The sequence below is a fragment of the Micropterus salmoides genome, unplaced genomic scaffold (assembly GCF_014851395.1).
Source record: "Micropterus salmoides isolate LMB-PRFRI ecotype aquatic unplaced genomic scaffold, ASM1485139v1 Ms_hic_scaffold_10, whole genome shotgun sequence".
In the NCBI taxonomy this organism is placed as follows: Eukaryota; Metazoa; Chordata; class Actinopteri; order Centrarchiformes; family Centrarchidae; genus Micropterus; species Micropterus salmoides.
The window spans coordinates 2,757,329-2,779,043 of NW_024040041.1; the positions used below are offsets into that span (position 1 = coordinate 2,757,329).

The following is a 21,715-nucleotide window of genomic DNA, read 5'->3' on the forward strand; positions in this document are numbered from 1 at the left end:
TGCTGCTCACAGTAATCTCAGTCAGTTCTCTCCCTCCCCTCGCGCACAGCTCGGGTTACTATGGTTACGGGGACGCTCTCCGGGCTCTTTTCGTTTCTCTACTTTGTGCCTCCTCGATCCTCCGTCCTCCTGCATGTGACCCGGATATCGATCTCAGCACGTCATCTTGAAGGACGTCTCAATTCCACAAATGCATCTCGAGGAGAGAGGAGAGGGGGCTTGGCGGAGGATGCACCGGTGGATCCTTTGCGGAAGCCTTTTCTGCACCTGTGACGTTTAAAAGAGGCGTGACACGGCCCATGACGGGAGCAGGGCTCTACAGCGATTCATAGGTTTTTTAAGATGATCGCATTCCTTAATGACATTGAACCTTTATATGCTGTTAGCCTATATAATGTTTTGATCGATAGCTAAATATAAGCTATAGGCCAGTGATGCACGGTCTTAAAAATTACCATTTGGATTAATAGCGGGTGGGTGGAATAGGGTGAGGTGACGCTGTGCCCATTTACGCACGACACACAGCAGCGTAACTTCATCAGTTATTTAAATTTGTCAGCGGGACACGCCGACACATCTAAAGTTAATTAGCCTAATGTTAATTAGGTTAGTGTTCTTCTACACAGTCCAGGTTCATACAGTGAAACTGTTTGGCCTAAAGCAGCCGTCCTCCTGATCAGTCCTGAGCTCCATCAGAGTTAAACGTTTAAGTGTTTCCTCTGGTGCGTAGCTATGTTCTGTCAAGTTTATAATTTCAGTTGTGACCATATTGTTGCTCTCAACATACCTTATAATGTTTACTGCGACCTTGACATGTGTCTCCATGTCATAATGTTGGCAGACATGTTTGTGGATTGTGAGGAAATGATCTGGAGCCTTTGTGTTTTGGTGCCGACAGCTGATCCTCTGACAGAGATCATAGGCTGGAACAGAACATGGGCAGGTGATGCACCTGTGCCACATGTCATATTTAATTGACGTTGCTTTAAAATGAGGGCTCTGAATGTCTCATTTCCTTTAATGCCTGTTGCCTCGACTTCTCTCTCCTTGTGTCTCTTCCTCAACTCCTCCACTAACATGGAGGAGAACAGGGAGACAGATACTATTTTACATTGACTAGCACCTGTTGGTTTCCAGTTAGCACAAAACATACATTTAATTTTTTTGAATTGCAACTTCCAGAATGGTGCAGTGTCACCATACACAGTGTACACATCAGGGCATAGTCTCTCATATGACCAAACTAACACCTTCAGATGTATAACGTATGATCTTTTTCCCAAAGCCATTCACGGAGACAACAAAATCCAAATATAAGGATTTTAGATCATCCCTAAGGCCCTAAAACATTTCTCAAAGCTGAGTCAGAAAAAATAAGAGGACACAACAGAAAGACAAGTTTGAGTAAATGTTTTAATCATGTATAAAAGGGTTTGACTTTTATTTCAATATAAAACTGATGATGTGAATAGGTAAGGTAGATATAAATAGGAATTCTCATGAAAAAGAAAAAGAAGAGAAACCAAACAGCCCGAAGCATTACAAAGGTCACATATCAAACTGGATTTGAAAAAATACTGAGATTTTTTTTTTCTTGTGTGCATCATCTTGAGTTAATCCTCCAATGCAAATAAAAAGCAATGAAGAAGGTGCGTGAAGATGTGAATTGGATTGGGTTTTTTTTTTGATTGTTGCACTACCAATTGAAGATCACAGGACATGACACCACAGGCCCTGGATCATCTTGTCTGGATGTGCAATTGGCAAAGATCTGTGTATGGCAAGATGGGGAGGACTGCCGGTTGCTCATCTCTGTGGCTGCAATAGTGACCTCTACTGGTTGGTTGGGGCTACTGCATTGGGAGCAGGGGTGGGGGCATAGATCTCACAAGTCTGTAAAGTTAGGCTGCACCTCGGAGTCCAAATGAAATAATAGTGGGAAAAAAGAACAAACAAACACACCCTGTATTCCAGGAATACAGGGAATAAAAATCTCAAATGTGATATGTTGGAAAATACTAGAATATTACACACCATCAAGACTGAAAAAACACATCTTCCCGCCCACAGTCTTAACTTAAAGCCCTCTTATTAGCTTTTCAGCAAGTTTCAACCTCATATCCCTGTCTTCGTTAGTAAATAACACTTGCTCAGTTGTCATGCAGATGGCTTCGTTGAAAAACGCAGTCACTTGGCAACAGGTCATATATGGTGACCAGGGACCCGCAGAAGCAGAACATCTAACCAGAGGCTCCAAGTCTCACAGAGCCAGCACCTCCATCCACTCATCATCTTAAGATCTGCTGCTACACCCTAAAGTCAGGACCAACGTGCAACAGCTGTGGGGAACACAAGGAGCCTGGATGAGAGACCAGAGGACATTGAGCAGGAGTCAGAGATCATTCAGGTCTGACACCAGAGGCCATCTTAGAAGAGAGGCAGGGTTTTCCATCTCCACCCATATGACCCCCTGCCATTATGTGAATGAAGTTCCACACTTAGGTCATGTGATGACAAGTGAACCTTCTCAACAACTTGAATTCCCCATGAAGACAATTCGAAGCAGTTGATAGCTCTGGAGAAAGCTAGTAAGTGAACCTTGAGCTTGATTATTTTGTAAGAATGAACTTTAACCTGCTAGCAGTTCATTACAACTGTGTTGTCTTTGTGGTCAGTGTTGATTTCTGACCAAACATCTTTACACATTGATGATGCGGGTGTAAAAACTAAATGAATGGGAAATTAGTAGCAGTCCACCAAAGAACACTGAGGGCGTATTTGTGTCAAATGTTGAAATGTGCAAACACAGAAACACATTCTTCTGTCATGATCTCATGTAACCTGACATTTATCCAATTTATACACTTCCTCATCCAGCTAGTGTAGGCTGTGAGAGACCAAGGCACCAGGAGTTCCCGTACTGAAACAGTCTGATCTGGATCATGTACAATCTGATCAGGCCCTTGAATTCACCTGGTTTTTAATGTTTTCAGTATTCTGTCTCATTATAGCAACACAAGTGGAAAGATGGGGAGGAGGCAACAAAAGACAAACACAGCGGCTGGAAACACAACTACAGTCTGGAACTGCTGCTACGTTTCCTCGGCTCTGCTGCCCCCTGCAGGAGGCCTGGAACATGACAGCACATGGACGCTGTGTCTTGTCTGTGGGCGTGCGTGCCAAGTAGAAATGTTACATGCACATTTTTGTACATTAAAGACATAGTATTCATAGAAATTTGTTCGGGTGATATCCCTTACACAGTCAGCTGTGTGGTGATGACATCACTGCTGACATCTGTACCTGTCTGTTCTAACAGCAGTTTGGTCATTTCTACAACAAGAGACAGTGTGATGATATTTCTAATTGTGGACACTCCGTGTCACTAGTACCCTGCCCACAGTACTGACTTCCTGTTTCTCCACCAAACTAACTAACTGCTGCTGCTGGTACCTCTCCCTTCAGATCCTCTTGTTAAAATAAAATAAAAGATTATACTGATTTAAAAGATGCTTTTTGGCAAAAGTGCAAATTAAACCATTTGGAAAATAATGATGCACCCTCTCTCTCTCTCTCTCTCTCTCACACACACACACACATTTACACACACTCCTTTTTGGACAAGCTGTAGAAAGACGAGGCTTTGGTGTCCATGGTAACAGTACTTAGAGGAGGACACAGGGACAGCCACCACTCTTCTTTTTGCCTGTGTGCTGAGCCTGAGGAGGAGGACACTCCATCTCCTGAAACCTTCTGTGGATGATGAAGAAGAGGACAAACAGAAAGTTCATGATCGAGTTCGCAAGGAGATGATGAACAAAACCATCTTCTCATCATCACAAAGTCTGTTCCAACTAGGCCTATGTTCTCTACCACTCCTCCTGTGTCTCCCCGTTCTCCTCCTGTGCTGTCTTTCTCCCTGTTCTCCTCCTCCTGTGCTGTCTGTCTCCCCGTTCTCCTCCTGTGCTGTCTGTCTCCCTGTTCTCCTCCTCCTGTGCTGTCTGTCTCCCTGTTCTCCTCCTCCTGTGCTGTCTGTCTCCCTGTTCTCCTCCTCCTGTGCTCTGTCTGCCTCCCTGTTCCCTGTTCTCCTCCTCCTGTGCTCTGTCTGCCTCCCTGTTCCCTGTTCTCCTCCTCCTGTGCTCTGTCTCCCTTTTCTCCTCCTCCTGTGCTGTCTGCCTCCCTGTTCTCCTCCTCCTGTGCTGTCTGTCTCCCTGTTCTCCTCCTCCTGTGCTGTCTGTCTCCCTGTTCTCCTCCTCCTGTGCTGTCTGTCTCCCTGTTCTCCTCCTCCTGTGCTGTCTGTCTCCCTGTTCTCCTCCTCCTGTGCTCTGTCTCCCTTTTCTCCTCCTCCTGTGCTGTCTGCCTCCCTGTTCTCCTCCTCCTGTGCTGTCTGCCTCCCTGTTCTCCTCCTCCTCCTGTGCTGTCTGCCTCCCTGTTCTCCTCCTCCTCCTGTGCTGTCTGCCTCCCTGTTCTCCTCCTCCTGTGCCGTCTGTCTCCCTGTTCTCCTCCTCCTGTGCCGTCTGTCTCCCTGTTCTCCTCCTCCTGTGCCGTCTGTCTCCCTGTTCTCCTCCTCCTGTGCCGTCTGTCTCCCTGTTCTCCTCCTGTGCTGTCTGTCTCCCTGTTCCCTGTTCTCCTCCTCCTGTGCCGTCTGTCTCCCTGTTCTCCTCCTCCTGTGCCGTCTGTCTCCCTGTTCTCCTCCTCCTGTGCCGTCTGTCTCCCTGTTGTCCTCATCCTGTGCCGTCTGTCTCCCTGTTCTCCTCCTCCTGTGCCGTCTGTCTCCCTTTTCTCCTCCTCCTGTGTTGTCTGTCTCCCTGTTCTCCTCCTCCTGTGTTGTCTGTCTCCCTCTTCTCCTCTGTCTCCCTCTTCTCCTCCTCCTGTGCTGTCTGCCTCCCTGTTCTCCTCTGTCTCCCTCTTCTCCTCCTCCTGTGCTGTCTGCCTCCCTGTTCTCCTCCTCCTGTGCTCTGTCTGCCTCCCTGTTCCCTGTTCTCCTCCTGTGCTGTCTGCCTCCCTGTTCCCTGTTCTCCTCCTCCTGTGCTGTCTGCCTCCCTCTTCTCCTCCTCCTGTGCCGTCTGTCTCCCTGTTCTCCTCCTCCTGTGCCGTCTGTCTCCCTGTTCTACTCCTCCTGTGCCGTCTGCCTCCCTGTTTCCTGTTCTCCTCCTCCTGTGCCGTCTGCCTCCCTGTCTCCCTGTTCTCCTCCTCCTGTGCTGTCTGTCTCCCTGTTCTCCTCCTCCTGTGCTGGCTGTCTCCCTGTTCTCCTCCTCCTGTGTTGTCTGTCTCCCTCTTCTCCTCTGACTCCCTGTTCTCCTCCTCCTGTGTTGTCTGTCTCCCTCTTCTCCTCTGACTCCCTCTTCTCCTCCTCCTGTGTTGTCTGTCTCCCTCTTCTCCTCTGTCTCCCTGTTCTCCTCCTCCTGTGCCGTCTGTCTCCCTGTTCTCCTCCTCCTGTGCCGTCTGTCTCCCTCTTCTCCTCCTCCTGTGCCGTCTGTCTCCCTCTTCTCCTCTGTCTCCCTGTTCTCCTCCTCCTGTGCCGTCTGTCTCCCTGTTCTCCTCCTCCTGTGCCGTCTGTCTCCCTGTTCTCCTCCTCCTGTGCCGTCTGTCTCCCTGTTCTCCTCCTCCTGTGCTGGCTGTCTCCCTCTTCTCCTCTGCCTCCCTGTTCTCCTCCTCCTGTGTTGTCTGTCTCCCTGTTCTCCTCCTCCTGTGCTGTCTGTCTCCCTGTTCTCCTCCTCCTGTGCTGTCTGTCTCCCTGTTCTCCTCCTCCTGTGCTGTCTGTCTCCCTGTTCTCCTCCTCCTGTGCTGGCTGCCTCCCTGTTCTCCTCCTCCTGTGCTGGCTGTCTCCCTCTTCTCCTCTGCCTCCCTGTTCTCCTCCTCCTGTGTTGTCTGTCTCCCTGTTCTCCTCCTCCTGTGCTGGCTGTCTCCCTCTTCTCCTCTGCCTCCCTGTTCTCCTCCTCCTGTGCTGTCTGTCTCCCTGTTCTCCTCCTCCTCCTGTGCTGTCTGTCTCCCTGTTCTCCTCCTCCTGTGCTGTCTGTCTCCCTCTTCTCCTCTGTCTCCCTGTTCTCCTCCTCCTGTGCCGTCTGTCTCCCTGTTCTCCTCCTCCTGTGCCGTCTGTCTCCCTGTTCTCCTCTGACTCCCTGTTCTCCTCCTCCTGTGTTGTCTGTCTCCCTGTTCTCCTCCTCCTGTGCTGTCTGTCTCCCTGTTCTCCTCCTCCTGTGCTGTCTGTCTCCCTGTTCTCCTCCTCCTGTGCTGTCTGTCTCCCTGTTCTCCTCCTCCTGTGCTGTCTGTCTCCCTGTTCTCCTCTGACTCCCTGTTCTCCTCCTCCTGTGCTGTCTGTCTCCCTGTTCTCCTCCTCCTGTAACTAAATTTAGGTAAACTAAATAAGAACTATACCTGATAATTTGCACTAGCTCCAAGAAGACCTCATCCACGTTATAGCGATTCTTGGCCGAAGACTCCATGTAGTGGATCCTGTTCTCTCTGGCAAACGCCTGAGCATCCTCCCTGGAGATCTGCAGAAAAAGCATACAATGACCTGTATGTTACTGTATTTTGAGATTAGCCCAGACAGAAGATAAAAGCTTTCAATAACAAATGTAGGAGCATATGTCTGAAACTGGGTTCGCTTCCCTCTACAAAAAAAACCATATAGCTAAAATGAAAGCTGCCAGCTGCGATGAATTGCACCTTCACACTGGTCGGGGCGTGCTGCAGCGCATGTACCGTAGGTCGGTTGACATGGCTCTGAATTTACAAGTGTTTTGGACACTGCACAAAAGAGTTGAACGTCACTTCCTGTGTCCCCTATGTGGCGCTAGAGAACACCCACAAATCATACGGTACCTCCCACTTCTACAAGTGTGGCCCACAACGTCAATATTATGTAGCTGCAGTTTCAGGAGCCCCGCAATCCTGGGACCGCAGTTCTTTTGCTACAACGCCATCTAGTGGAGTGGTGGTGGTAATGCACAGCAACCAAAGGAGGTTAACCCTGTCTGCTAGCACGGCCGATGTCCGCAGTTGTAGGGTTAACCGGTCGACATGCATATCAATGCAATCAATATCTTTAGTTTAGGCACACACTCGGTGATGGCTGTGGTAATGATACTTGGCTTGAGGGGCATGTAGCGGTTGTCGGGCCTTGAGTCTTACATGTGAAGATGGGGGCAGATTGGATAATGGATACTCAAGTTACAACAACTTTTAATGAAAAGCTTCACAAAGAATCATCTATGTGTTAAGGCTTTTCTCGCCAAATGTGAAGTGGTTGTGGTCAACCTGCCAATAGTATTATATCACAACATGAAACTTGTCAATTCCTTTTGCCAGTAGGTGGCGCTATGAATACGACTGAATATTAAGAGTGGCGGGACCCTTATTAAACAAGTAAAGTTTGGTACAGATTTGAGCACGTACACTAAAGTTACAACAACTTCCTGTTTCCTGGAGAAACATCCACGCCATCCCACGGACACACCCTTCAGTGAACCTTTTATTGCCAAAGGGTTTAGATTGCACTGTGAAAATTTGAAGTTGATATAGTTAATTATGTAGGAGGAGTTTGTTAAAGTACAGATCCTGTAAATAGCAAAAATTGCACTTTCAATTCAAAATGGCTGACTGCCGGTCTTTTTTGTGTCTTGGGATGATACATGTACTCCTTGGTTTAAATTTTGTAGGTGGCGCTATGGAGCCATTTTTGCTACATCCATGCCCATAGGAGAGAAAAAAAATCCTTCCATTTCAACACATTTTGTGCTTGGGCTGTAATAAATGGTAAACGGTCTGTACTTGTATAGCGCCTTTCTGGTATTCCGCTTTGAGTGATCGCATTCACCTTCAAACACTGATGGCAGACTAGAGAGGAACCAACACACACATCAGGAACCATTGGGAGCTCAGTATCTTGCTCAAAGACACTTCAACAAGCTGGGGATTGAACCACAGACCTTCTGAGTAGTGGATGGCTTGCTCTACCTCCTGAGCCACAGCCACCAAGTAAAAGGTTTCTGTTCCTTTGCATGATATATGCAGATAAATTGGTGTTGTCAATTTGACTATACAGTAAAACTTCCCAGCCCGGGCATTTATTTGCTTAAATCACTGAACTCACCCTGCCTCTATTTGGGACAGGCGGAAGGGTATAGTGCGGTACGGTAAATCTGAAGGAATTATACTTTGGTGCTCATTGTTTCTGTAAAATGATTGAATTGTGGAGAATGAAACCAATGTGTAGCATGTCCATACTGACAAAAGTTTAAACATTTATATTGGTATGCACAATCTAAGCAGAACTACCTCAAGCAGGTGACACGGTGGCCTCCAAAAGGTTTTATACATCCAAAGAACTTCTATAAAAACCAGACCGGGCTTCTAATTGAGACCAGTGTTTATTTGTCAAAACATGTAGCCACACAGGCCAGTAAAAGGGACAGGCTTCTAACTGAGACTAGGCTTTTAATGGAAGTTGCATGGTATATGTCTGCACTCCACCATATTCCAGGAACAATGGGAAAGCTACCTGACACCATATGGATGCATGAGGGTGTTACTTACCACTCTCTGCTGTTCCAAGTCAGCCTTGTTACCAACCAGTACCATGGGGAAGTCATCTCGGTCCTTCACTCTCAGGATCTGGGTGTGGAATTTCTGGACCTCATGGTAGCTGTTGGGAGGAGAGAGCAGTCACAGTGTCAACAATCAACGATTCGGATTTACAGGAAAGAACACAGTGCATGTACAGGAAACAGAAACAATAACAACCAATCAAATCTTCCCAAAACCGATGTTGACCCAGTCATTAAACAGGTCTCCTTCAGTTAGTCATGTCTGGGTATGTTTACATGTGCACAGGAATTACAAAAGTCACTACTGTCTGAAAACCCCCACTCCGTTGACACAAGAGAAAATATTGCCAATGCCAACACAATACTGCCAATGCCAACTCAAGACTGTGCCGTATAGATGAATATTTGTGTAGGTGTGAACGACTAACCACAGAGCTTTGGCGTGGTGAAGCGCAGGGTCTTTATTTAATGAACTGACAGACCCCGTTAATACAGCCGGAAAATATACTGGTTTACATTCAGCTCAGCTGCAAACCACATGAAAACTTCAAAAGCTACACAGAACAGGGGTTGACACAACCTACCAATCCCCCAGCAAATGTTTTGCAACACAGACTATTTTCTCACATACTTTTAGAGTGTGTGTGTGAGACATGTGCATTAAACGAGTTTGTGGTTTTGTTGTAACAGAATGCACTCAAATGTGCAGATATCCTTGATACTGAGTGCACTCCCTGTGTAAATAACAGCTGGACAGCGAGTCCTCACGTCAGTCTCACCACCAGCTCGCTGCACTTCCTCTTTAGCAGGAAGACAGACCGTCATAACACAGGAACCATTCAGCAACCTGTGTCCATCTCTGAGGAACATGTTAAGCTAGAAGCACCCATCTGTAAGTGAAAGTTACGCACACACACAGACACCCACACTTTCCATTACCTGCCCCGGTCGTTGAGCGCAAACACCAGTAAGAAGCCTTCTCCTGAGCGCATGTACTGCTCCCTCATCGCCCCAAACTCCTCCTGACCTGCTGTATCCAAGACTGAGACACACACACACACATTTTATTAAAATGCAGTACCTTGCCTGTCATGACCAGCCCTTAACAGACAAAGCTGGAACACAGGAATGATGTAGGAAACAGCATTTGCTAGTTATGTTAAGATGTGGTTATTGGTGTTGGTTCATGTTTATAATGGTTGTGCTGAAACATCGACATGGTTGGAAGATGAAGGTGTCCTGACTGTACTGTTAAGATGCGTGGGTGGAGGGAAGCCCCAGTTTGTGTCTCTTGCGTTTTATCATTACAATCGTGCCACTAAGCTAAGCGTCTGTTTTTTCTGCATGATTAACGGTAAACGATTTGTTCTTGTATAGCACCTTTGTAGTCTTGCAACCACTCCAAGCGCTCGACCCTACATGTCACATTCACCCAATCACACACATTCATACAGTGATGGCAGAGGCTGCCATGCAATGTGCCAGCTGCTCAACAGAAACAGAAACTAATCATTCACACACACACACTCACACACTCACACACCAATGGCACAGCCATCGGGAGCATTTTGGGTTCAGTATCTTGCCCAAGGACACTTCAACACACAGACTGAAGGAGCGGGTGATCAAGCCGTTGACCTTGACCTGCTTGACCTCTGAAGAGCTGTCTAAACCCCATATGGTCGAATCTGGATAAAAACACATCTGCTCAATAAAAATTCTTTGTGATGAGCTTTATAAGTTGGAACTCTATTTGCTGATCCAAAAGATACTTAACTGTATGCCAGGATAATAAATAATGGAAAGAAACGCTAATATAGACAAAACAATGATAATAAAACTTTCAGATTTTGGTTCATGTCGTACAGATCAGTCAGTGAGATTTCAAGATACCGTCTTTGATTGGATTAGGAAACAGAGTCACAACTTAAGAAACGAGTTATAAATCTTGCATTTAAAACAGAAAGTTTTCTTTAACAACCATCTGGGTTTTTCCAGGGATTGAATACAATGTAATGTAACGCTGCATGAGCCAGTGACTAGACGGAGCACTTGTGTGTAATAATGTGCAGGGCCCTCCCTTTACACCACCCACAGCAACATGTGTTGTTGCAACATCTGTGAAGACACTGGGAGACATAATAAGCGCTCCAAATATCCAAATCAAATCCTTTAGAGATAATGACTTCCTGCTGCCTCTGTTCACAGAGAAGCTTAAATATCATCTGTCTCATGGGGTCTTCAGTAGTGTTTGCTAAGGAAACAGAGGAGATTCTAAAACCGGAGTCAGATCTCCAGTCCTGTAAACACAAGTGGAAACAGATAAAGAGAGCCAGACAAACAGCAGCTCTGCAGTGTTCATCTGTATACATCTGATGATTCACATATTACTGTGTGGTGAAACAGCAGTGTGGCCCACAGCCTGACTCCATGCAGCAACACTGGCCAAGTACAAGTCCTAACAAGGGAATGAAACATCCAGAGAGCAAACACACTGCCTGTGTCATATCACATCAGGGTGAAACACACCCTCTGCTTTCAAACAAAGCCTTCCACACACCCTGCAATCACTCTTACAAACAGCATGAAGCACGGATTCATGTCCAGTGTGACGGGGCCTTACTGTCAAGCCGGGTCTCCTTTCCGTCCACGGTACAGATCTTGGTGTAGGAGTCTTCGATGGTGGGGTCGTAGTCTGACACAAAGTAGGACTGTGGGAATAGAAAAGATGCCGTACAATCATTCAGGAGTGCTACAAAATCCTGCAGTAAGATAGGTCTGTGCGAGGTGGATCATAACTAATTTCATTTACTCAACACATTTCACAGGCAGTTATTGTACTTTTTACTCCACTACATTTGTCTGCACAGATTTTACAAACAGTGTGGTATTGTTCCTCTAATGTGAAGACTTGTTACTGCCTGTAACAGGACTTTCGCCTTTACTGTAGTGTCCAAAACAGAGTTGTAGCTCAGCTGTTTTTTGGCTTTGACAGCAAAATCCCTATCTCTGTAGCTGACGTGAACTTGCTTCTGCCACAAACATCAGCTAACCGTGGCTTTCTGAAGCAACGGACGCCTCGAGGGTAGAAAAACCGCATTCAAAAGAAAACGTGGCCAGTGACAACAAAGTTTTTTTGAGATCTGTAATCAAGTACTAAAACTGCAATGGTCATTTATCTGACCAGCCACGGTTAGTTGGTAGTGCATTGCTGATGAAATGAGCCTACACTCTTAAAACACCACACAAATAAAATATGTATGTTAAATGGCCAAATACTGCTACTGCTTGTAAATCGGAGAAATACGGGAAATCTGAAGAATTAACCCCAGGAGTGGAGTCTCCCGTGTAAATCGTGAGGCTTGGCAAGTGTGGTGATAGAATTCATAGTAGCATGTATAGCATGTAGCCTGCTCAGACAAGTCACGCTGGGTTTAAATGCTTATGGCCCACAGAATAATGAACCGATAGGAAATAAGCGCTTTCTTCCAAAGATTCTTGCCGGAGTTGTTGACACTGTGGATACCGACACATCAGTGGGCTAAACCCAAATTCCCAAACAGCAGAAGAGTCAATTGTCTTGTTCACTATTCATGAGGCTGAGCGAGAGAGAGCGAGCGGCAGGTGAATGCAGCGGAGCAGAGCAAAAGTTGAGCGGGGAAGTTCAGCAGTAAATGTACAGTGTAGGTTACAGTCTGTCGGAGAAGAAAGGCTGCAGCTGCAGCTGAAGCTCCTGTGTGTGTGTGTGTGTGTGTATCCATACACCATCTCTGTAGCAGTTTAGTAGAAAGAGGAGCGTCTGTTTTGACGGCATTGAAAGTCATACTTTTAGGATTTCTAAATACCCTGATACACCGTGGTACCGCCCAAAGCTTACTGCTGACATTTTCTACGCCATCCTTAATGAATTTTGAACATGTTTTATTGCTTTTATAGCTCTGATGCTTTGACTTGTCTTGCTTGTAGCTGGACTTTCGTGTGTATTGCATTGAGGCAATCCAGCCAGACAATTAGAGGCATGAAGGAAAACTGATCATTAACAAGTGAACGTACTGACCTGTGCTGCACCGAGCGTTTCGACGGTTCAGAGGAACATCACGCCTGCATGCTCACATTTGTCAAAACTTGTTACTGCGTAGTTCCAATAAATAAAAAGAGGTGACGGTCACCGTGAGGGAACAGGCCTACCTACTGCTAACATTTCAAGTTGATTTTCACAGGCTACAGGATGGGAATGCAAAGGTAATCCTATCGGCCTACACAATTGCTGCAATCTTTATGAAGGGTTTAAAGGTTGAAATTAATGGCTTTATGAATCTCTGCTTTATAGATCAGTAATAGGCCATGGATGTGAACAACGATTTGGGGTTGCCAGGTTGTGAAAAATCCTCCTCACACTTTGCTTTGAAGTTTTTAGCTCCTAAGTTCAGCAGGCACACTAAACAGTGCACTGTTTGACCGCTTACCTTCTAGAAAGAGCTGCAGAGAATCTGGATCAAATAATCGAATAGTAATTATAATAATAATAATTATTCACATGTTGGCTACGATTAAAGGCCTGAAGGCTCTCATTGTTACTTACATTTAGCTAATAACTTTGGCTCATGAGAAAGTGAGAAACCTGTGACACTTTCCGGATGACTGCCTTGACTACTAATGACTCACCAGCCGGAGAGATGTTTTCATTTTAATATCCAGCAGCATTAGTGAGTGATTTATTAACCCGTGACAAAGGCACTCTTTACAGCTTAGAAACGCTTTCTAACAGCGCTAACTAATAGGCCTGTGTTATTAGTTAGTTATGGAAATAAACAATGATAGGCCTACATGCAACAGAGTGCTGAGGCTCTGTGTCCGTGGTCAGTAGGCTACAGATCGGGTCCGTACCTGGATGAACTGGATGGTCAGGGCGCTCTTCCCCACCCCTCCTCCTCCCACCACCACCAGTTTGAATCTTTCCTCGTCTCCGCTCATCCTGGTTTTGAACTGGGCTCTGTCCTGATCAAAAACCTTCCAGGGCCTGAGTCCCGTCTCAGTTCCGCCACCAGCAGCTAAAGTCAAACCAAACTCCGAAGCAAAGTAGTCGAGAAACTCCGCCCGTTCACGTTGATGTTAGCAGAAGACACCAGCATGGAGGACCTGGCCGCTGCAGCTTCAAACTCAAACTTCTTCACATGAAGCGCATTTTCTACAACACACAGCCGCCGCGTTCAGCGCCACACCTGAGATCCGGAGTCCCGCCGCAGTCCCGCCGTCCATCCGACGATACAACAACTGAGGAGCTCCGAGCCTCTGCGTTAGTTTGCGGGTCGATGCGGGCTGTGTCGCTCGCTTCTTTTCTCTCTTCGGCCTTCAGACAGCTTCTGAGGGCGGATCTGCTTCCTCTTTCTCCTAGAAAGTAAAGCAGCTCTCAGAGCGGGCGCACAGGCACACTTCAGCCTGAAAACTGACCAGAACAAATTCCACTTTCGTGCGTCAGTTTCCTTATTTGGTCATTTGGAGTATGCGTGACATCATTTCAGCCCTCTGGCTCGCACAGGATGTAGAAGCGGCACGAGGCCCCGAACTATTACACTGTACGCTTAATTTATAACGAGTTATTCGTTATTAAACCGATGCTGGGCCGTTGCTTTCACTGGCTCCAGTGTGTTAGCTGGAATAAGAACATGGAACTTCACAACAGGCGGTTAATAAGACAAAACTTGTTCAGAGGGAACTTTCACCGCGCCATTGTGTCTGAATCCAACCGTGCAGAGCTGGAAATCTGCAGCCCGGGGCCACACATTCCTCCGCGTCTGTCAGCAATCTTTCCACAAAGTTAGTTCACCTGCAGCCCACGAGCTGTCATGAAGGCATTAGTGTGTATAACTGCCCTGAACGCACAATGCAATTCACTTTTATCACATGTGACATTTTCATTGAATTTTATGTGCAGGTTATCAGTGAGGAATCACTTTACAAATCAGTGTTATGGGCGGATTAACCTGCTGGGCCCCTGTTAGCGCCTCCTGTTCCTCCCCCTCTGCATTTCGGGAGTCAAATCCGTGGCCCCCGACCAAAGCTAAATTTTACACAGGTTTTCATAAATCTACTGGGTAGCCTAATAATGGAAATACAAAGCTCATGTAAATCCAAATAAATATGACCAGCTACCTTCTTAAAAAAGGAAGATCAAAACAGCATGCTTTAAATGACTAATTCTATAGAAACAGAATATTCGTTCAACCAGAGATAAAGAAGGCTACTACTTTACAACACACAACACATGTTGCTTCTGTAACTCTGTTAGCCCTCACCTTCCAGTGGTAAAATGACATCTCAGTTTCATTCGTAAATAAACCGACAGGACGCCCCTATGCAGGGCTGCTGGACCAGGATCCATAAAGCCCTCATCGTGTCATGGGACATAATGAAATCAGTACAAACCACTCACAGTGAGCCTGGACCTGCTGGAGCCCGAGGGGTTCTGTAGTTGCTCACTTTGTTCGCTCTGCAATCCGGCCTTGATTGTTGTCTGAAATACTGAATTACCCTTACTTTACTGATGAGATGGAACATCTTGCTTTTAGCCAACATTGGGCCCATTTTAGAGCCACGTGAAGGTTGCCATGACCAGAAGACTGTAGCCATATACAAAAATAATATGCTAAAACAGAGACACCAACCAACACTGTTGAGAAGCCCCACTCTAAACTGAAGCCCTCCCACTGAGAAATAGGTCGAAGATACAGGGTTAAAATGTCATCTTTAATCATCAGTAAATACATTTCAAGCCATTGTGCCAAAAGTCTTTTAAAGTCTTTCAAAATAACTGCATCTTACAAATGACCAGATAAGCTGCCCAGTGTCAATGTGTAACAGACAAGATGCATTTGTGTGGAGGTTTATTGTCAAGTATAGTTCTTATATTCAGCTCTGCAATAAATAATTAAATAAATAGAATCAGACCTGTATGTATGAATCACATGTGTGGTTTGGTTCCTTATGACAAACATGCACAGACACACCAAGCCCCCCATGCCCCACCCCCTCAGCACCTGTGTGGCAGTGCAGGCTGTCCCATCCTTACAGGGTGGACAAAGACCCCTCCCAGCAGCACCCTCTCCCCCCAGCCAAGCAGCTTGTTGAGAGTGAAGCTGAACGGCGACAGCAGGCCTTGCTCCTTCACCTCGGCTATGCTGCACTTGCTGTGGGAGGGGCTCTGCTCCCTGAGGGTGTCCTCTGCCTGCCGGCAGGAGCCAGTGTTACTCTGCATCTTTGCCCCAGGCCTGTCTCCCATCTCCCTACTGTGGACAGTTTTGGACGTGGTGGTGCCCCTTGCTTGCTGGCTGCCACTTGCAGGGAACGGAGGGCAGATTCCCAAAGGGGTTAAAGAGAGGGTGAGACTTTTGCGTTTCTCTAATAGAGAAGCAGGGCCTGCTGGGAGTTGTAGCTGTGTGGGCTTTGCTGCTGGTCTGACTGGCTCACAGGGGCTTGGAGCTGGAACCTCACATGGAGTCTGGACATGCTGCTGGTTTTGATTGAGAGTCAAATGTAGAGTCCGAAGTCTCCCCGACAGGTTTCCACTTCCATCTGAATGTGAGTGTCGCTGCTGTGTTTTGTCTGTGTGGTAGAAATTCTCTTTGTGGGCCTGCTTGACCTCTGCTGAGTCGCTGGTGACGCTGTCAGCCTGATAATTGATGTTCTGACTGGTGTGTATGTGGTTAACTCTGTCATTGATGGACGGCAGGCGATTGTCCAGCTGCTGGGTGAGGAGGTCGCCACCAGAGGCCTTCTGGTTCAGAGTGCCCTGAAAATGCTGCAGCTGACCCAGGAAGTTGAAGTTTGGGGAAATGGAGGGCCGACGCTCTTTCACAAACCTTATGAGGGGACAGACAGGATGTGGGTCAGATCACAAACGGACTCTCGTTGATATTATACACTGGTGTACAGTGCAGTCATACAGTAGCAGGACAGAGATACGTTTGCTTTTGTTGACGTCACACCCGAGTTGACGACTTTCCTATTAACAAGTCGGAAGACCTCGCTTGGCCAGAAATTCCCACGTCAAATGGAACACACTAGTTCATCACTTCTCAATATTCACTAACATCGCTTACAGCAGCTAACGCTGCCCGTTTAAAATGGCTAAATTAACCACAAAGCTAATGCCGTGTTTGCGTACGTATAACATATTCTTAAAATACCTGTGACCCACTTGTCTGTAGTTACAGTAATGTCTGAGATGATTAAAGCAGACATGTATATAAATGTGAGGCTCTTTTTCACTTTAATATCAGCATTGGCCCCTAAAAACCCATATCGGTCGGGCTCTGTTGTCGGCGGTTCAATCCCCGGCTCCTCCAGGCTGCATGTTGAGGCAAGATACTGAACCCCGAATTGCCTCTGGTGGCTGTTCCACCAGTGTGTGAATGTTAGTTTCTGTTTGAGCACTTAGGCTCAGTGTGTGAATGCAGATGTACTGTAAAAGTGCTTTGAGCGGTTGAAAAGAATAGAAAGGTGATATACAAATAGGGAGCATTTACTCTACTGTAAAGTGATTCACTCGTCCATGCAAATTAGGTTGGGCCAGAAGCTTTGCTACATAGTGGCTATACTGTACTTGTAGGGCTACTTGGTGAACTACTGTAGTTCACCAAGTACTGTACTAACTGTTAACTCACTAGCCTCCCAGGTTAGCACTTTGGGGTTTCTTGTGCTAGTCACAACAGCTCTGTTTAGTTCCCCCCAGGCATTGTTCCTCATTGTACAAGAGGGAAAATAAAGCTCTCTGTCAGAATGAGCTTGCAGTCATTTAGCAAGCTTGTTAGCTCAATACTTTAGCTCAGTTGCTAACGACACAATACGTTCACACACTTTATTCAAATGAGACAGGAGTCCATAGTACAACTTTGTCATTTGAATAAAGTGTGTGAACGTATTGTGCCGTTTGCGTCTGCTAACAAGGTCTCTGTTGTGGAGCAGTTTCTACTCGGACAGAGGAGCTTCAATAAAAAGGGATGGTGTATCAAAGCTAATAAGCTACGATTGGGGATGGGCAGATCGATACTGCGAGATCAATACATATTCAATACATACTCATAAGCCACTGATTTGGTATCGATTCCTTTAAAATAAATATCTGTAATAATATGAAATATGATGAATACAAAATGTGCGTGTCTGCATCACTTCCAAACGTTTCCCTACTTTTGTATGATGTTTGTGCCAATGAATGGCAATGAGAGCTGGAAACATATGTGACATGAGAACCGAGTGTTTCTTCCCAAATCTATATTACACTACACTACTTTTACACTTATTAGCACAAGCATTTTTATTTAACTGTACTCATATTCCCTTTAGTTATAAATGTGTTGTTAGTGACCAATATGTGTCATGTGATTTGCCTTTAAGTATAATGATCTAGGTTTTTTTCTAATAAGGACCATTATTTTGAGAAATCACATACCATGCCACTTATCATGAGAAATTATCAGTATTGTTTTCGTTAACAAAAAGTACCTGTACCGTATTGAAAATAAAAGGTTTGGTATTGCCCATTACTAGCTACATAGCGGTCTCTATTTTGGATTCTTTCACTCTCCGTCCTCTCAAAGGTCAGCACTGTCAAGATGGCTCGCTTTTGATCAACAGCGGAAATTCGTGTGTTAAAGATCAGCAAAGTCATTTTGCTTCCTTACGCAGGTCCTCAGATTGCAGCCACAGATTCAGTGGCCATTTCAAAACTACTTTCATAATTATGAAGTAGAAATGTGAAGCTGCTAAATTAATCATTTCTATCATTTTTCTTTACGAGGTTAAGCATTATGTAAATACAGGTATGCCTAATTGTATAGGCCTAGTGTATGTATGTGTTTACATGTCTTCAGATTTGGCCTGCCTAATAATATAAAATAAAAAACAAATGTACAGGATAAAAATATGGAACTTTCACAAGCCTGTTCTTCACACTGGCATGCGTATGTGATGAATTAGTGCACAACTCAGAGCCATCTGCAGTATGAAGGTGTACCAACGGCCCTACCTGTAGGCGTGGTCCAGGTCCATTCCCAAGCTGTACATGATGTAGGCTACAGCTAGAGCCGGGGAGCGAGAGATTCCCGCTGCACAGTGAACCAACACAGAGGCCCCAGAGGACATGGCTGCATCTGAACGTACACCACACAGTACCATACAGTTAACTATCATTCAAAACATCAATATGATCAATATTTGCACATTCACACACGCTCTGGACTGTTATCTGTATTGGATGTATTTGCATTAGAAATTGGAGGTAATCAGCTTGTTAAATGGCATCTTGAGGTAGTGGTCGTTTGTGCAGGGATACTGTGGAATGGTGAGTGAGAGTGCTGACCGATGAAATGCAGAGCCTGTGGGATCCAGGGCAGCAGGTCGTCCCACAGGGAGTCATCAATGGGGATGCGAAGATATCTGGAGCAAGGCAGGAAGGAGGGCTGGGGGCTGCAGCGGCTCACGCTCAGAACGTAGGAGATACCCAGAGAGGCCAGCCGGTCCTGCACGCACGCACACACACACGCACGCACACACGCACACACACACAAAAAAGAGAGTAATGTATACTTTCCATAAAAAAAGAAACTAGCCTATATTTTGGCTCTTTCAGTGATTTTCACTATTGGTTGTATCACCTCTGATACAGTGAGATTATTGCTACTTTCAGGAAGCTCTGACAGTGTTGGTAGTGTCCCACAATGTTTTTTTTCCCAGCACTACATTTCAGAGGCAAACATTGTATGCTTTACTCCACTTCATTCCACAGAGATGTCTCATTTGTAGTTTACATAAGCTACAAAACATGTGATGAGTGTCTGAAAGCATATGTTTAACTGCCCAACTGAGGTTCACCTCAAATACAATAATAAAATGCAGCTTACACCTGAATGCATCAGCAATAGCCTAATAATCCAATTTAATAAGATAACACCTACAGGGCCCACTCTGCAAAGTAGCGACTGTTACTTTTCTACATGTTGCTGATAATTTTACTGCAGTACACTTTAGAATACTGGACTTTGAACTGAAGCGAGTTTTTTTTTTTTTACATAGCTGAAAGTGTAGGATCTGGTCCCTACCTGCGTCACGTCGCTCTCCGCTCCAAGGTAGAGCCGCGGCAGGATGACGGACAGTGGAGGCCGCTCCGCCTCTCTCTCCCGGGACCAAACCATACCTGCAGCACAACAACAAGCAGCACATGGAACACCTGCAGGCATTCTTCTCTCGCAGCTCTAATGACATAAGACTAAAGTTGTCGCTGCGGTGCCCAACATGTTGGTCTGATCCATCAGAGCTACTCTCAGACTTCCCCCTATTCTTAGCACACAGATTCCAGCAAATTATGCAGTTTAGGGATAGTCTTTAATCTCATGCAGAATGGTGTACATATTTAATATTATACTTACTGGAAGTGTCCCTTCTCGTCCTCTTCCTGAAGCTCAAAGGTTTGCAGAGTGTTTGTCCACTGCTGCTGCTGCTGCGTCCTCGCTCTGCTCTGAAACTGGCTTCTAAACGATGAGCTCATCCTCGTTCCAACAATAGATCTTGACTAGATGATGTCACCATCAGCCAATCGGCACCTTGCAGGACTTCCACTCGCGCAGACGCATCTCCGCTGTATCAGCGCGCCCCTCAGCAGGCTGTCAGCCTCCAGCCCAGCGAAGCGAGCAGAGTATTAGCTCACCACGCAACATTCATGTGCACCTTAGAGAGGACAGCTGGACTGCTGCTTTCAACACCAGTTCTCTCAAGATGACTCAGTAGAGCCATTTCATACAGATGTGGACTGCTTGTGCAATGTCTGCCCCTATATGTACTCCCTTCTGGGTGACTTTTGTATTTCCCAAATTGGACTTTATTTCCACATATTTTTGTCTGTGTGACTGACTGGGACAACCAAGGGCCTCACTTTGTGTTGATAAGTGGGGGGGACATCAGGGTTTTGATTAGGGGTGTGATATTTAGGTCACAGACGTGAGGATCCACAGTACTGGGTTAAAGAGAACAAGAGAAGATATTTTAACACTATTTAGAGAAGAGTTTGAGCATTAAACAATTGATATCCTGCATTCTGGATATCACACTTTAAATAAAGATATTTCCATCATAAACTGAAACACAAAACTAAGATGGCAGGTGCAATTCAAATTATAAAATGGAATATAATGACGTAATCAGTAGATTTTTTTAACTCGTTTTTGGGTTTTTTTGGACAATGCACATTTGTTTCCACTATATTTACATTGTATTGCATGTGTTCTCATTATGCAAATAAACATGTCAAAGCCTTTTTATTCTTATTTAACATTTCTTGTTGCAATCTTTTTTTGAGAACATTTTGGTGGGGACATGTTCCCCAATGTAAATGACACCAATGGGGACAGCATTTTATTTTTCTCATATTGGCCCAGTATTGAGGAGCGCGCTGCAGTCAGCAGCAGTGAAACAGAACTGCAAGATAATCCATGCGGGCAATTGTGCCCCTTCAGAGTGCGTCCATTACAGTTCTTGTTTTTGCCACCGACAGGCTCAGATTATTACTACAAGAGTCTGACAACATTATGGAAAGGAAAGAACAGAGTTGTTGTTTTTTTTGTTTTTGTTTTAAAAGAGTAATATCCTTTTTGTTAAACTAGAAACAGTCTATGTCGCTAAGGTGATCGAGACAAATCGGGCATATTTTAAATCAAATTGTTTTTACAGCATTAAACCACTCACTGCTGCATTCTGCAGAGCGGGAAATATTTAAAGAAATATTTTATGCAGTCAACTTTGCATTTCCTGTTTTCATGTAGACCGGGGATGGTTGTAACATTTCTGTCTGTAGCCTATCTGGGGACTCATAAGCCAGTGCCTTCAAAATGGGCTACAAACTAGTTCTATGTGTCAGCTAGAAAATGGTGCAACTGTTCTCTCTACAACACAGACAGAGACTAAAACATGCATTTTCTAACACAAGGAGTAAAACGTTACTATTCACTCCATAGTCTGAATTGTAACATTATGTAATAAGATATTTCAGAAATACATGATATTGAAAGCTTTTTATTCAACATTTAAATGTTACACTAACATTTGAACATAATAAATCAATTAAACAGTATAGTACTGTGTGTGTGTGTGTGTGTGTGTGTGTGTGTGTG

The 21,715-nt window shown here is 45.4% G+C and overlaps 2 protein-coding genes across 2 annotated transcripts; both read right to left on the reverse strand.

Annotated features, from left to right (window-relative positions):
• Nucleotides 1–1,395: 1,395 nt before the first annotated feature.
• rras (RAS related) lies at nucleotides 1,396–14,018 on the reverse strand. Its single transcript, XM_038739586.1, has 6 exons — nucleotides 13,440–14,018; nucleotides 11,176–11,263; nucleotides 9,492–9,594; nucleotides 8,542–8,650; nucleotides 6,379–6,497; nucleotides 1,396–3,753 (listed from the first exon to the last, which is right to left on the reverse strand). Exons 1-6 carry the CDS (start codon nucleotides 13,524–13,526, stop codon nucleotides 3,666–3,668), a joined length of 594 nt encoding a protein of 197 aa, XP_038595514.1. The 5' UTR covers nucleotides 13,527–14,018; the 3' UTR covers nucleotides 1,396–3,665.
• A 1,260-nt stretch (nucleotides 14,019–15,278) lies between these two features.
• si:ch211-195b15.8 (probable dual specificity protein phosphatase DDB_G0281963) lies at nucleotides 15,279–20,127 on the reverse strand. The gene is made up of 5 exons (XM_038739585.1): nucleotides 19,979–20,127; nucleotides 19,652–19,746; nucleotides 18,913–19,072; nucleotides 18,580–18,703; nucleotides 15,279–16,411 (listed from the first exon to the last, which is right to left on the reverse strand). Exons 2-5 carry the CDS (start codon nucleotides 19,742–19,744, stop codon nucleotides 15,583–15,585), a joined length of 1,206 nt encoding a protein of 401 aa, XP_038595513.1. The 5' UTR covers nucleotides 19,745–19,746; nucleotides 19,979–20,127; the 3' UTR covers nucleotides 15,279–15,582.
• Between the last annotated feature and the right edge of the window lie 1,588 nt (nucleotides 20,128–21,715).